At 37.9% G+C, this 17,622-nt stretch overlaps 1 protein-coding gene across 5 annotated transcripts in view; it reads right to left on the bottom strand.

Annotated features, from left to right (window-relative positions):
- The window catches only part of LOC150091709 (fibronectin type-III domain-containing protein 3A-like), a 489,490-nt gene that overhangs the window by 202,438 nt on the left and 269,430 nt on the right, over positions 1–17,622 (bottom strand). For all 5 annotated transcript variants that reach the window (XM_090376531.1, XM_090376557.1, XM_090376540.1 and 2 more), the window contains one exon: positions 10,991–11,150. In XM_090376531.1, the coding sequence (XP_090232657.1) occupies positions 10,991–11,150 (160 nt within the window). The remainder of the gene's footprint in view (positions 1–10,990; positions 11,151–17,622) is intronic.

Below are 17,622 nucleotides of genomic sequence, written 5' to 3' on the forward strand. Positions count from 1 at the left end.
GGAGGTCCCTACCATAAAACAATTTCCACTTTCTGGTTTATTGGGCTTCTCTGTTAGTACAATTATTATTATTATTAGCCATATGGTGCAAGGACACCTGAGGCTTATGCTGCACTAGAATTACCCAGAGAGAGAGAGAGAGAGAGAGAGATGAGAGAGAGAGAGAGAGAGAGAGAGAGAGAGAGAGAGAAGCAAAAAGGAATCACCAAGAAAGAGAAGAATGATGATATCCAGCTCAGGACACTGGGTGTGCCAATCTATACTCTCCAGATGTGAGCCTCTGGGGTGAAATCTATTATAAACAGGATAAACTCAATCTTATCGCATTTGCAATATACCAATAACTGGAATTCTGCGGGTTTTTACGTTACAGTATTATGGTGAAATCTTCAATCATATAAAAAACAAAGAAACTTTAAGAATCTTCTCTTCATTCCTATTTACTTATTACAATGGTGAAGGGAAAGGGACCAACAGAAAGTGCAAGTGCTGGCAGTGCTAGGAAATGAAACAAAATTGATTTAGAAATGAAGATGACCATGTTATAAGTTAAGTGCGACAGCCAATTCTAAATTAGCAAAATATTTGCAAAGGCGGCATCGTTTGAAGTTCTATCTCGTATTGTGAATATCTTCACAATGAGTTGCCATGATATTAGTAGTAGTGGCAGGTAATGCAATAAAGTAAGTGTATGAGCTTATACAGCATCAACCAAAAAAAAAAAAAAAAAAAAAAATCACACCATTCCCTCCAAATGCCTGTCCAGTTCCTCCTTAAATTTATTTAACCTATCAACTTCCATGACGACAGAGGGAAGTTTGTTCCAGCAATTAACCGCCCGCTGGCTAAAGGCAAATTTCAGCACATCTATTCTACATCTGTTCTTTTCTTAATTTGAATTTGAACAAGTGCAAGAATCCCATCATAATTCAGCGTGCTCAACCTATTCAAGGCCTTATACACCTCAATTAGATCACTGCGCAGTTGCCACTGCAATTTGCAGAACTTAGGCCTCTCTTGGTAAGAGGATCCCTTCACTCCCCTCACTAATCTTGTTGCTCTTCTCTGAACACGCTCAAGCAAATCTACATCGTTCCTAAAATGAAGCCTCCAGACCTGGACGCAGTACTCAAAGCGTGGCCTGACCATTGCCTTATACAGAGGGACAATCACCTCCTCTTCCCTGCTAGCAAAATTCCTATATATCATTGATAAAACCCCATGACCTGCCCTGGCAGCCTGTCTGCACAGCTCAGAAAACTTCATATCTGACTGCACAATTACTCCCAGGTCTTTTTAATTTCCTTATCACTTTAAGTGTAGTACTACACAGTTGGTACGTTTCTCTGGGGTTACTTCTACCCATATGCAGTACTTTGCATTTGTCAAGGTTAAACTTCAGTTGCCACTTCTTAGCCCATCTGCCTAAATTTTCTAGATCCTGTTGCAGTAGCACATTGCCATTACTGTCATTAACAACCCTGCCAACCTTTGTATCATCTGCAAACTTCGACACTAAGCCTAATATACTTTCATCTATATCACTGATAAATATACAAAACAACAGTGGATTTAACACCGAACCCTGTGGTACTCCACTAATAACATTAGTCCACGAAGAGCAGCACCCATTAATTACTACCCTCTGTCTTTTCCCACTCATCCATCATTTTATCCATTGTAGCAACTTACCCTTAATACCATTCTGCTCCAATTTGTACAAGTGTTCCATGCGCAACAGTATCAAAAGCTTTCCTGAAATCCAAATATATGATATCAAAATTATTTTTTGCATCCAGTTCCTTTGTAACCACATCATAATATCCTATCAAATTTGTCAGACAAGCCTTTCCCTTAACAAACCCATGCTGTGTCTGAATTATTGCTGCAGTCTTGTCTAGTTGATCCTGCAATGCATCTTTAACCAGTGACTCCATTATTTTACCTAGAACAGAAGTTAAACTAACTGGTCTGTAATTACTCATGTCACCCTTCAATCCCACTTTGTGAATTGGGGATACATTTGCACATCTCCAGTCTGTGAGGACCGCTCCTGAGTCCAAGGATGCTCTCATAATTATGGCTATGGTTTGCTTAGTTGCTTTGCCGCCTCCTTTAATATAACTGGACAGATTCCATCCACCCCAGGTGCCTTTCTTATGTTTAACTTCAACAATTTCTCCTCCACTTTGCTCTCAGTTATTACAAAATCATTAAGTACCCTGCTACAATTTGATAACCTTTTGCCATCTTCAAACCTTAATAACTCCTTATGTGTGAATGTAGATGCAAAATACTCATTCAGTTTGTTTGCTATCTAAGTTGGATCATCAACTGTCGAACCATCGATATCAAGTGGACAAATCAGATTCATCCCCTTCCTTTTAGCATTTATATAAGTAAAGAAATCCTTGCTGTTTTTCTTAGCATCCTTTGCCAAAGGCTTCTCGTAATCTGCCTTCGCCTGCCTAACCTACTTTGTGACCTGATTGCAGACTAGCTTATATCTGCCATAGGCTTCTGAGTTGCTTGATAATTTATATGCATCCCATGCATTTTTCTTTCTCTGTAACGAGTCTCATTAGTTCATTTGATAACCATTTAGGCCTAAACCTTGAAAATATTTCTTAATAGGTATGAAACTTTTAGTAGCTTCCACAATTAATTCCTTGAATGATTCCCACTTAGAATTTACTGTTGGTAACATCGTCAGTTGATCCCACTGTACAGAATTTAAACTATCTGAGACCTCTGTACTCACCTTTACGGAAGCAAAAACCCTTTCCTTTACCCCTGATGGTAATTATATCTTTAAGTAAATCCCACATCGGTACACTGTGATCACTGTAACCTAGTGGTTCCTTTATCTGCAAATTCTTAATACACGAATAATCACTGCTGATAACCAGATCAAGAGTATTACCCTCTCTGGTTGCCTCTCGAACATGCTGCTGCAGAAAACAATCATCCAATAAATCCACAAAAGTCTTACTAGTGTGCGAGTGTCCAACCCACAAGTTCCAGTCAATATCTTTGAAGTTAAAATCCCCCATTATAAGAAATTATGATTTACTAGCCCACTCTATTTCTATGTACAATTGTTCATTGTACTCATTCGAGTCATTAGGCCTACAACACACTCCTACTCTTATTTTTGCTTTCACAGTGCTTATGTCACACCAAACTGACTCAACAGTGCACTGTTCATCTCTATCAACTGGATGCACTTCTTTTGATTTTATGTTTTTCTTAATTAACAGCATGACACCTCCTCCCTTCCTATCCTGTCTTTCCTTTCTGTACACATTGTACTCCCCAAATTCCAATTCTGCATTCCTACTATCAGTATGACACCACCTCTGATATCCCAATAGTATCCACCTTTGATGTCTTGACCAACACTTCAAATTCATCAAATTTATTTGCTATACTTCTAGCACTGGTATACATGCAAGCATACATGCACCTATTCCTATTTACCCTGACACATCTCATATACTGTATTTCCCCATGTATAAGACGCTCCCATGTATAAGACACACCTTAATTTTGGTGCCCGAAATTTGAAAAAATATGTATTACATAAAGTTATTGAATTCAAGTTTTATTCATTAAAATTCATACAACTCCTCATCACCGTCAAAACTCCCATCCATTAGCTTGTCCTCATCTGTGTCTGATGACGAATCACTGTCTTCATATATTGCCTCAACCTCAGTTCCATCTATGGCATTTGAAATGCCACACTTCTTAAATGACTTGTCAACGATCTCAATCTTGATATTATCCCAGGATCTTTTCACCCAGGTACAAACTTCTCCTATAGTTGGTTTCTTCACTCTTCCTGCTGGTGTCAAATTGTCCCCCAGAAGACTTCATCCACTGGTTCCATTCGTCTGTCATAGCAGCTTTGAAGGGTTTGTTAATGCTGACATCAAGTGGTTGGAGCTGGGATGTCAAGCCTCCAGGTATGACGGCAAGTTTTGTTTTTTGCTCTGCAGCAATCTTCTTTGTGCTTTTTGTTATGTGTGCCCTGAACTGATCAAGCACCAATAGGGCAGGTTTGCGTAAGAGCCCACCTGGTCTCCTGCTCCAAACTTTCTCAAACCAGATCTTCATCCCATCCTGATCCATCCAACCCTTGTCATGAACGTGGACAATCCCTCCTCGAGGAATGTCTTCTTTTGGCATTGTTTTGCGTTTGAAAATCAGCATAGGAGGCAGCTTGGTTCCGTCGGCACAACAAGCTAGGACAACTGTATAATGGCTCTTTTCATGTCCACTTGTCTTCACAGTTACAGTTTTCACCCCCTTCTTATCAACAGTTCTGTTACTTGGGACATCAAATTGAAGGGGGGACTTCATCCATATTTGCAATCTGTCCCAACTCAAACTGAGTGTCTTCCGACATTGAATGACAAAAAGATGAAATTCAAGGCCTTCTGCTCATAGCTTTCAGGCATCTTTTGGGCAAGTCTGGTGCGTGTACGCATGTCCATTCTGTTCCATGAACTTGAAGCACCAATTGTGTCCTCCTTTGAAATCAGTAACTTCTTTTTCGTCAGCAATTCTTCTTGCCTCATGCTGAACCATCTTTGTGGACAGAAGAATTCCAATTGCCCTTTGCTCTTCAATCCATATCTTCAATTTCCTCTCTAAATCAGGCCATTTTGCTGACTTGCCTCTCATGGCCTTCTTCTGCTGTGGCGTTTTCAGTAGGGTTTCTTTTTCCCGTAGCCAGTCTCGGATTATTTTTCTCAGTTGGAGAAGGACCAAACTTACATTGAGCAGCACGATTTCCATTCACTTTTGCAAACTGGATCACTTTTAACTTGAATTCAGCACTGTACGAAAATCTTTTCTGAGCCATTTCTGGGCAGAACGGGCAAAAACGTAATGAGCGCAAAGACAACAAGTGTGAAAAAGGGGGAAATGCAAGTAAAAAAATCTACAACCACTGTATAAGACGCACCCAGTTTTTAGACCGCAAATTTTTCAAAAAAGGGTGCATCTTATACATGGGGAAATACGGTACTCACCTATTTCACGATGACTGCCATCAGTCCCTGTAACCACCAGCACCCCTCGCTCCAGGTCGCTAATAGAAGTTGTGCAAGAATCACCTTCCCTCTGCCTGTGGCTACTTTTAACCTTTTAGTCTGTGAAGCCCCCCCAAGCTAGCAGTTTCCCGACACACCTAGCACTGCCTCGATAGCATCAGCAAATATTCTTGCACCCTTTCTATTTAAGTGTATCCCATCCCTGTAGAAGCAGCCTTTCCTGTTAACAAGCACAAACCATACTGAAAAAAATTCTACCCCTTGAGCCTTGCACATTCCCTCCAGGGCTGAATTGATTGACAAGACTCTCATCATGTACTCCCTCCTATCGTGTCTGGACAGAATTGCAGACACTTTCAAATTTAAATATTGCACTACTTCGAATAAGCAACGCTTCACCTAAAGGAAAAGACTAATGTTACTTATTCAGTGTATACCAATCACCCAGACAGCCCCGTTTCAGGGCTATTTGGCCCTTCTTCGGTGGGTAGGTATGCATCATTGCATCACCCAAGTGATGCAATGATGGCAAAACAGTTACGAAGTATAACTCCACAATATGAGAGATGCCTGATGGTGTACGATGTACTAAGACTACAGGGTGTTTAGGACATTAGCCCTAAATGCCCTATAGTCTTAATACATTAGTCTTCTCCTTTAGGTGAAGCCTCTTCTTAGTCTTCTCCTTTAGGTGAAGCATTACTTATTCGAAGAAGTGCAATATCATGGCAACTCGTGAAGGTATTCACAATATGAGATATAACTTAAAAATGATGCCGCCTTTGCAAATATTTTGCTAATTTAGAATTGGCTGTGTATTAATGATGCATTCGCACTTAACTTATACATAGTCTTGACTTTCTCGCAGCCTGAGGCATTAGCCCTAAATGCCCTATAAAAATGAAGATGATTAATTAAGAAATATGAGCAGGACAAAGTTTGTCATCTATTGCACAGAATTAGGTCTCTTTGCTTCAACAGTGAAAAGTATTTTAAGGGACAGTGCACGAATAAAAGAACATGTTAAAGGATCAATGCACCAACAGTGATCACAAAACAGCGTTCAAGTGCTATATCGAAGATGGAAAAGCTATTAATAATATGGATGGAAAATCAGATTCGGAAGCAACTGCCACTGACCTCAATGGCCATTCTAGCAAAAGCAAGAAGTATTTATGAAGATATTAAGGATAAGTGTGGCTAATCCCAAGCCAACTTTGTGGCAAGCAATGGGTGATTTAATAGGTTCATGCACCGCGCTGGTTTCCAAAACATTAAAGTGTGCGGTGAAGTCGCCAGTGCCGATTCTGCAGCTGCAGAGAAATTTTGTGATGTGTTGGAAAAAATCCCTTCCAAATCTCCACAACCCTCAACTTCCGAGTGGCATGCTTATCAGCTGGAGAGTTAATTCTGGCAACGATGCTCAAAAGGTAAAACTTGCTGATGTTATGCCTGTCTCTTCTCTCTTTTTGCAATTTTATAATTTTGAAATTTTTGTAATTTTGTACAGTTTCGTAATTTTTCCTGTGCAATGAGATAAAAAAATTGAATAAATAATTCTATTTACATGTTCGTTGAACATTTCTTTTTTGTTTCAATCAAATTTGCGAGTGCTGCATAAGCATTTAGGGAAATTCCGACTTACAGAGAGTTCTGCAGATCGCAACCCTTATGTAAGTCAGGGAGTGGCTATATGTTGTAATAATGCAGCAATTATCAAGATACACAGTCAGTCCTCCCTGAACTTTCTGATCGCCTCATACAGTATGCTCCTATGACATAAAGCAATAACTTCCCAATTTATGAAAGCATGCATTCCTAAAATTATGTTCATGAAGCAAATGTTTGTAAATCAGGAGAAATATTTATAGGTATAAACATTTGTGTATAAGAATTTGTGTTCCAAAAAATAAAATGTTCACTCCCAAAAATGCATAACAACTGAGACCACCCTAAGATTTGCATAAAATATAAATCCTAAAATTTACCTATTTTTAATAATAAGATTTAAAATAATATCAATATGCAGACTACATTTGAATATGTGCATTAAGAACCACCAAATTTCTTGAGTGTATATTCAGTGCACTTTATTAAGTATACTAACCTTTTTCATGAAATGGAGTGTTCCTTCAGTAACAGCATCGCCTATTGGCAAAGCAGGTGGCCAGCTATATAAGGATGCCGTATGTGTGCAATTCAGTGCGAGAAAGATGAAAGATTTGACAGTGACATGGTAGTGCCAAGACTGGTAAAATAACAGGTCAAGGCTAACGTATGTATGCAGCTGCAGAAAATTTGTGCTCTTGGGAAAGTTTTTGAAAAAATTTTACTTAATTACCATATTACATTGTTTTTAATTATCCTAATCACATACATAGGCTTATTTTGAATCTACATAAGGATTTTAAAACGTACAACTTAATATTCACAGATCCTTTGTAATCAATAATTTTGGCATAATCATGATACCTTGTAATTTTTTAGTGTAGTATGTCATGGCAGTTAATTGCAGTGTTTTAAATTGAAACAAATAAATATTTCAAAGGTCCCTACACATGTAAGTTTAGTTTGATATTATTATGTTTTTTATTAGGTTAGTTTTCTATTTAACTAGGCATTTAGAGAGTTATTAGCATTATTTAGAAAAAAAAAAATAGTATAGATCATGTCACCCTTGCATGTGGGAATAGAGTAATGTTATCATACTCTTATCTCCAGCTCATGTGGTATTTTTAAATTAAATATTTAGACTAAAAAAATGCCTCAAACAAGAGCAGCAAAGCAAAAAAACTCAAAAGTTGTGGAAAGTACTGCTTTGGCTCAAGAGGTCTCTTGTGAATCAGAACTACATTCAGCATGCTACTTGTTGCCTTATCTCCAAATAGGCCCACAAGGCTGAGACAATTCATATTGAACAATTAGACTTTACGCCAGCCGGTATTCAAATAAACAAATTTCAATCCTGCAACTAAAACACTTTATTTAAAATAAAATAAAATATAAAATAAAATATGATGATAAAAGTGATAAAAACAGTTAATAAAATACCGTAACAACTGTAGCTTTCGGAGACAGCGGTTCATCTCGCCCAAGAACAACTGTTTCAAAGAGGGGATGTAAGCGTACACCCTTGTCTCTATAATGGAATTGCTAGCTGGCCCAATACGTAAACTCTCAATCCATTTACGGTCCCAGAACCCCCTGTGCATGATCCGTGATGACAGCATCCTCCGGGGAGATTTGATGTTGCTTCTCCCAGAAGTGTTCTGCCACGGCAGACTTCCCATAGTTTGTGGACTTTATTGCATTCATATGCTCCCCCAGACGGTCTTTCAGTCGTCGTCCCGTCTCACCTACATAACACACCCCACAATCCGGGCATTTAATTTCGTATACCACCCCACTGTTGGCTCTTTTCGTTATGGGGTTGTACATATCACTGTGTACAACCTCCGTCCCGGGAGTTGCACACAGTGTATCTGGCACCCCCGAATTATTCGTGCAATGTGGTCTGAAAGGCCCGGATAGTAGGGAATGTATGCAGTGCTCACAGGGGCGAACGGCTCAGTACAGGTGGACTCCGTTCCTCTAATAATTCTGTCCAACACCCTCTGGGGGTAGCTGCATTTCTTGATGCTGTGACACGAATAATTTCGTTATCTTTGTCCTTGGAGGTGCTACAGTGGGACCACACCCTATCTACTAAAGCCTTGACAACACTACCCTTGTGTTGGCTGGCTTGTGCCAAGGTATAATGAGTATACTGACCTCGGCACATGGGCTTTCTAAACACCTTGGTCTTGAGCCTACAATCATCCCTAATAACCAACACGTCAAGGAATGGTAGGGTTCCCTCTGCTTCCACCTCCAAAGTAAATTTAATAAAAGGGGTGAAGCTATTAAGTACCTTTAATACTTAATAGCTTCTCCCCTTTTATTAAATTTACTTCGGAGTTAATTTAATAAAAGTAAATTTAATTTACAATAAAATAAAAATAAATTTTTATTTTATTGTAAATTAAATCACATCAGTTTTAGACTACTATATATTTTATTTCATTTCATTTTATATGCTTGTATTTTATTTTATTGTAAATAAAGTGTTTTAGTTGCAGGATTGAAATTTGTTTATTTGAATACCGGCTGGCGTAAAGTCTAATTGTTCAATACTTGTTGCCTTTTTTGCACGTAGCAGAAGAATTTTTTAAACAAGACTAGAAGTATGTTGAAGGCAGGGTAGCAGTAATTTGCGAGTGGGTAATGCAGTAACACTGCAAGCTAGATGCACAAGTGAAAAGCAAATTGTTAACTTTCCTATAAAAGCACACAAGAAATGCTTGCTCAACTGGAAAGGTTGACATTGGGGCCAACCTTTCTTTAGTGCAATTAAAATTTTATCTGACCAATCCATTGAAGACCCACAGAAAAGGGATCAGTAAATTTGGTATATCTCCAAATTTTTAGTTAGTTATTTGTATGTTATGCTAATAAAAGTATCTTAACCAGTGTAATGAAGTATTCCTTTACCAGTTATCTCAATCCTGCATACAAATAATACCTTTTAACAAACAATAAAAATTTTCTTGTATAGTGATATTATATTAAATCTTGTTTACTTATGAAAGAGATGACTACCAAGGCTTAGCAGTGCAGTTTCCTGACCAGCTGAAATTGGAATCAGAATATCAGCTTAACAGTATCACAGGTAAAAAAATCAAAACTTTCTTCCTGCCTAGTTATGTGAAGATGAAACTGCATCATTTTGAGAATCATGCCTGGATATTCAGAGTTGGCCCTCTCATTCTGTTCAATTGTCCTCTGTAAAAAAAAGACACAACACAGCCTAATTTTTTTTCTCAATATATATATATACACACAATAAACGACCTTTGTTTTGAGGGCAAAGAGGAAAAACCAGAAATGAAAAAAGCCTTTATTCTGATCTCTCTCTCTCTCTCTCTCTCTCTCTCTCTCTATGAAAAAGGCATTTACAGCTTCCTTGAGATCAACATCATTTTAAAATCATTGGCCATGTAAGTGTTTCTTCAGGTTTCTGAAGAAATAATTACTAGAGGCCAAGTCTGGACAGTAGGTTGGATTTAACTCTACAATCTCCACACAGTGAGAATTGCTTTATGGGACTTGTGTAGAGGAGCATAGTTATATAGAAGCAAGATACAAGATGGTCTTCTTAAATTTTGAGAACAGCAGTACATGTATCTCCAGAGTTGCTGTATTTTTTTTTTTTTTTTTTGTTTTTATGTGGCACGTAGTCCATCAAAAGAAATCCTTCCATATCCAAAGAATGGTGGATGTGATCTTCTCAGCAGAGGGTTCAGTTCTGAATATTTCGGGGAGCGGTAATTCATGACATTTCCATTGTATGGACTCTTGTTTCATTTCTGGATTCATAACGAATATGTTTTATCACCTCAAACTTTTGGTCCATTCACTCCTTCAGTTAAAATTTTTATGATAGCCTGATGATTCAATTTCATGACTTCCCTGTTTTTCTTTGGACTGGCCACTTTAAATCTCTTCTGTTTTTCCATACTTCAGTGTTATCTTCTTATATCAAGCATATTTATAGTCAACAGATAACTTAATGAATGCTCCTCATAATTCCTGAACTATTAAATACACAATAATTATTACTGTTCATTGTTAGAATACTTACTTGTTGAAGATATAAGAAACTGGAAGTTTAATTTTTAATCCATGAGCCTTCTAATATTATTTATTATTATTCTTTTTAATAACAGAAAGCTCATGTAGTAAAACTGAACTGAAAAAAAAAAAAATAAATAAATAAAAAATATATATTAAAATATAAAGCTAAAAGATCATAAAATGCAGGACTTATAAATGTTCATTTTTAAACTGCAATATGTTCCTAATTTTCAGTTATAACAAAAAATATTACTTACAGATGATTCCTCTTCCATCTGAAGTGTAAAATCATCATCATAAGGACGTTTTTGCCATTCAATTTGTAAACTAGTTACAAGTTGTTCTTTCAAAGTTGGTGCAAGAGGCTGAGCTGGTGTACTCCCAATTGTAGAAAAACAAACCACTTCACTATATTGACTATAAATAAACAAAATTTTTTTTCCCAATTAAGGGTATACAAAACAAAATAAAAAAACATGAATTTTTACATATTATACTTAAAATTCAAAGTGTCTCAATAGTAATTATCTAAAACCATCTTAAAAAGTAAATACTGTGACATGAGTTCAGCGCTCTTTTTCCTCAACAGGTATATTTCAGATCAAAATGGCACTAACAATACTCATGAGAGTAAATGCATCATGCTACTCTCTAACAACTAATGATTAGTTTTCTGCAGCAGCATGTTCGAGAGGCAACCAGAGAGGGTAATACTCTTGATCTGGTTATCAGCAGTGATCATTCGTGTAATAAGAATTTGCAGATAAAGGAACCACTAGGTGGCAGTGATCACAGTGTACTGATGTGGGATTTACTTAAAGATATAATTACCATCACGGTTAAAGGAAAGGGTTTTTGCTTCCGTAAAGATGAGTACAGTGATCTCAGACAGTTTTTAAATTCTGTACAGTGGGATCAGCTGTACCAACAGCAAATTGTAAGTGGGAAGCATTCAAGGAATTGCCGACCGGGGTAGCCAGGTAGGTAAAGTGCTTGCCTGGCAACCCAAAGGTCACGGGTTCGATTCCCGCCTCGGCCTTGGATCACAGTAAAATGCAAAAACTCTGGGAGGTGCAATATGGCCACAGAAGCTGATGCGCCAACAAGTAACAAAAAAAAAAAAAAAAAAAAAAATTCAAGGAATTAATCGTGGAAGCTACTAAAAGTTTCATACTTATTAAGAAATATTGTTCAAGGTTTAGCCTAAATGGTTATCAAATGAACTAATGAGACTCGTGACAGAGAAGAAAAATGCATCATATAAATTATCAAGCGATTCAGAAGCCTACGGCAGATATAAGCTAGTCTGTAATCAGGTCACAAAGGAGGTTAGGCAGGGCAAAGGCAGATTACGAGAAATCCTTGGTAAAAGATGTTAAGAAAAACAGCAAGGATTTCTTTACTTATATAAACTCTAAAAGGAAGGGGATGAATCTGATTGGTCCACTTGACATTGATGGTTTGACTGTTGATGATCCTGCTCAGATAACAAACAAACTGAATGAGTATTTTGCATCTACATTCACACATGGGGAGTTATTAAGGTTTGAAAATGGCAGAAGGTTATCAAATTGTAGCAGGTGCTTAATGTTTTTGCAATAACTGAGAGCAAAGTGGAGGAGAAATTGCTGAAGTTAAACATAAGAAAAGGCATCTGGGGTGGATGGGATCTATCCAGTTATATTAAAGGAGGCGGCAAAGCAACTAAGCAAACCCTTAGCCATAATTATGAGAGCATCCTTGGACTCAGGGGAGGTCCCCACAGACTGGAGATGTGCAAATGTATCCCCAATTCACAAAGGGGGATCGAAGGGTGACACGAGTAATTACAGACCAGTTAGTTTAACTTCTGTTCCGGGTAAAATAATGGAGTCACTGGTTAAAGATGCATTGCAGGATCATCTAGACAAGACTGCAGCAATAATTCAGACACAGCATGGGTTTGTTAAGGGAAAGGCTTGTCTGACAAATTTGATAGGATATTATGATGTGGTTACAAAGGAACTGGATGCAAAAAATAATTTTGATATCATATATTTGGATTTCAGGAAAGCTTTTGATACTGTTGCGCATGGAACACTTGTACAAATTGGAGCAGAATGGTATTAAGGGTAAGTTGTTACAATGGATAAAAGGATGGATGAGTGGGAAAAGACAGAGGGTGGTAATTAATGGGTGCTGCTCTTCGTGGACTAATGTTATTAGTGGAGTACCACAGGGTTCGGTGTTAGATCCACTGTTGTTTTGTATATTTATAAGTGATATAGATGAAAGTATATTAGGCTTAGTGTCGAAGTTTGCAGATGATACAAAGGTTGGCAGGGTTGTTAATGACAGTAATGGCAGTGTGCTACTGCAGCAGCATCTAGATAATTTAGGCAGATGGGCTAAGAAGTGGCAACTGAAGTTTAACCTTGACAAATGCAAAGTACTGCATATGGTTAGAAGTAACCCCAGAGAAACGTACCAACTGTGTGGTACTACACTTAAGGTGGTAGAAAATGAAAAAGACCTGGGAGTAATTGTGCAGTCAGATATGAAGTTTTCTGAGCAATCCAGAGAGGCTACCAGGGCAGGTCATGGGGTTTTGTCAATGATATATAGGAATTTTGCTAGCAGGGAAAAGGTGATTGTCTCTGTATAAGGCAATTATCAGGCCACACCTTGAGTACTGCGTACAGGTCTGGAGGCCTCATTTTAGAAAGGATGTAGATTTGCTTGAGCGTGTACAGAGAAGTGCAACAAGATTGGTGAGGGGAATGAAGGGATCCTCTTACCAAGAGAGGCTTAAGTTCTGCAAATTGCAGAGGCTGGAGACTAGGCACCTGTACGGTGATCTGATTGAGGTGTATAAGGCCTTGAATGGGTTGAACACGCTGAATTCTGATGGGATCCTTCCACTTGTTCAGATTACGAACCTAAGGGGGAATAAATTCAAATTAAGAAAAGACAGATGTAGAATAGATGTGCTGAAATTTGCCTTTAGCTAGCAGGTGGTTAATTGCTGGAACAAACTTCCATCTGTCATTGTGGAAATTGATAGGTTAAATAAATTTAAGGAGGAACTGGACAGGCATTTGGAGGGAATGGTGTGATTTTTTTTTTTTTTTTTTTAGCTGATGCTGCATAAGCTCATACACTTGCTTTCTTGCATCATATGTCACTACTACTACTATTAGCACAGATGGACAATCCAATGATATTGTTAGCCATTTAATGGTATAAGATTAAAATCAGTTGATGTCAGCAGCATCTGTCCCACTTACCAGGACAAAATAAATGTCTGGGATTATGCGTGTGCAATAGAATGAGTGAACAATTAAAGAATGCCAATACTTTCTATAATTTAAATCACCATGCATATTGCTATGCTCTTGAGCACATATATCAGCTTTTAAGTTTCAGTAATAAAAAAACTTGATGGAATAAACTGCACTTGTCTACAAGTTAAACAGGTTAGGTCTGCTGAGCACACGGCTAACAGAGAACATCAGGTGTAGGTGGTCATTCTACTTTTTTTTTTTTCCTTTTTTTTTTTCCAATAATTTTCAATAATAATTGAAAAATTCACAATTTTTCAAACCCCAACAATAACAAGAGACCTCCCCCTCCAGTTATACAGACCGAGATAGTTTTGCATTAAGAACATCCCCAACCATGATTTCATGTGTAGCATCTGCAGTTTCAGCCACATGAAGTAGAGCTAGGCTCTGCACTTATAATTGAAAGTGTGTAAGAAATCTCTCTTATAAAGGCAGAGCTTAGCATTACAGCATTCAGCAGAAGAAATGACCTAACAGAGTTCCAAATGGAGATGATCATTGGGACCAGATTAGTAGGGGGGGGACATGGCTACCTTCATCCAATGTTCCTGTACAGCTGATTGTAATGGATGATAAAAATTAGTTACTTTGGTTCAACTGAACTGCATCTTTAATTGCACCACACAGAGATAGACAGCAGTATATTTAACATGATACTCATGAACCCTGCTACACAAATGGGGTTGTACAAGCTACTGAGGGAAGTGGCATGCTTGAATGGGAGATCCTTTGCCCCAATACCTATTAATCACCACTGGACATTCATATAGGTTCATCATTTTTGACCATGCACATCTTATTTATGGACCACCAAGACATTCTCTGTTCTCCCATGAATATCAAACTCACACAATCTCTAAATGAAGATTTGGTGACTGGATCAAGACCAAATACTCAGCAAATGTGGGATGCAGTGTGGGGTTACTATACCTATGATACCTTTATAATCTCATGAAGACTATGCTGTAATATATCCAAACCATACTGCACAGTAAAGAAGGCACCAACCAGCCACTAGGTAGATATTCTTAATGCTAGAGAAAGATAGGTTGATATTCCTAATGCCAGGAAGGCTGTTGCGTACTACTAATACCAACAGTGTATGCTGTTGGTATTAGTTGTACACATGCAAACTGAAAAATAAAAATAACCATAAAACTAACCAAAGAAGAGAAAAAAAACAGTTTTTTTTTGTAACACAGAGGCATGGGATTTTTATGGGCCTACTAGTGTAAATAGATTTATCTGCATTGAACAATAACAGACAACTTGACTTTTACCAAGAATCATTTGAAAGTGAATAATAAAATTTGTAACAACCTACTGAACTTTATTAAATTAAATAAATATACAAAAATAAGTAAAAATAAATTAAAGGTAAGTCAATACGATACAGTTTAGGGCTAAAGCCTCAGGTTACGTTAGGAGTTTAACTAATGTACAAGTTAGTGTAATTGCATCGTTTCAGTACATAGCCAACTACTTAAGTAGTCATAAATTGGCATCATTAAGTATATCTCATATTGTGAATACCTTCACAACGAGTTGCCATTATATTGCCCTACCTCGAATAAGTAACACTTCACCAAAGGAGAAGAGTATTTATTCTCAGTTGATACCATCACCTAGGTGATGGATCTATTGATTATTGTTAGCCTATTGTTACTTATTCTCCTATGATGAAGTGTTACTTATTTGAGGTAGTGCAATATCATGGCAACTCATTGTGAAAGTATTCACAATATGAGATATACTTAATGATGCCAATTTATAACTACTTAGTAGTTGGCTATGTACTGAAATGATGCAATTGCACTAACTTGTACATTAGGTAAGTCAATAATAACAAACAATATACTAAAAGTGACAAAAATAAAAATACAGAGTAAATAAGTTAAAATCATGGAACATAAGTAAGGGTAAAATAAATTAAAATCACACAAACATAAATGAGAAGCTTTCAAGGCAGGATGCCTCTTTGTCAACTAGTGCATGGCAAACAATGTGATATTGTTTGCTATGCACTAGTGATGATAAACAACATGCATTGCTAACAATATTCCAAGTTGCCAGTGCTTATCATATTGGAGGATGGCAGATTCCATAATGAGGTGGATAAAGGTACCTTTATTGCAGTTAAAATTCGGTATGCATGGTGGCATTCCATCAAAATATGGAATGCCACAAATGGAAACAGAAATTGTGAGAGAGATCAATAATCTCAACATTATTACAGGATCAAGCTTATCATATTGTTCAGTTCGGCAATGATGAGTATTACCAAACTGAACAATTGGGTTTATCAAAGTTATATTTACTGAAGATATTCAAAATTTAAATAAATTAAAAGAAAAAAAAAAATCATATTTTTGACCATCACTGAACTTAACTTGCCAGTGCTGACATCACCATGCTCATGGATGTGATCTAATCTCCTGTCAGATTCAACAACGTAACACACCTCACAATCTGGGCACCTTATACAATACTGTTAGTAACATCATCAGTTGGTCCCACTGTATAGAATTTAAAAACTGTCTCAGACCAGTCACTTTTACGAAAGCAAAAACCCTTCCCTTTACCCCTGATGGTACTTATCCTCTTTGAGTAAATCCCACATCGGCACACTGTGATCACTGCCACCTAGTGGTTCCTTCATCTGCAGATTCTTAATGCATGAAGAATCACTACTGATAATCAGATCAAGAGTATTACTCCCTCTAGTTGCCTCCCAAACATGCTGCAGTAGAAAACAATCATCTAATAAATCCACAAAAGCCTTGCTAGTTTATGAGTGGCTAACTCACAAGTTACAATCAATATATGAGAAATCAAAATCCCCATTATAAGACAATCTGATTTACTGGCCAACTCTATTTCTCTGTGCACCCACCGGTATTGCACTACCTCTGGTGGGTACAGGATTTTGTGCACATAAGCACATATAGGACAGTAGACCCCAGGTCGGTTTCATCGTGCAGGGGGATGGGCACCAGGGGGCAGCTGCCCAGGTGTTTGCTGCTCCCTGGTGGCGAAGTGGCCTAGAGTTCCTACACCAACACAGAGAACAAAGGTGGAGATGGCTATTGCCTTGGATCCACCATGACAAACACGCTTGTTCATTATACTCATCCGAATCATTAGGCCTATAACACACTCCTACTCTACTAGGTGTATACAGAGTCCAGTCACAATATTATGACCCCCCCCCAATGCAGATATCACACACACCTAGTGAATCATACAGTGCACGTGTCAAGTTCATACACCGCAAGCATATCAGGCTTGATGTTCGGCATCCATAAACACAGTAACAGCCTCTTTCATGGGCAAAGTATGTGACCTATCAGACCTAGAAAAAGGCATATTCATAGGCTATCGGGCCACGGGTGCCAGCATTTCTGAAACAGCAGGCTTTGTGAAATGCTCACGTGCTGTAGAGGTGAAAGTGTATCAAGACTGGATGAATGGACAGTTTTGACGACCCGACATGCCAATTGTGAAGCCCCATGCACCATTGATCCCAGAGGCGAACGTTTGCTGAAACGGTTGGTCAGGATCGATCG

Source organism: Mastigoproctus giganteus, chromosome 1, assembly GCF_048544385.1.
Source record: "Mastigoproctus giganteus isolate SK-2022 chromosome 1, ASM4854438v1, whole genome shotgun sequence".
In the NCBI taxonomy this organism is placed as follows: domain Eukaryota; kingdom Metazoa; phylum Arthropoda; class Arachnida; order Uropygi; family Thelyphonidae; genus Mastigoproctus; species Mastigoproctus giganteus.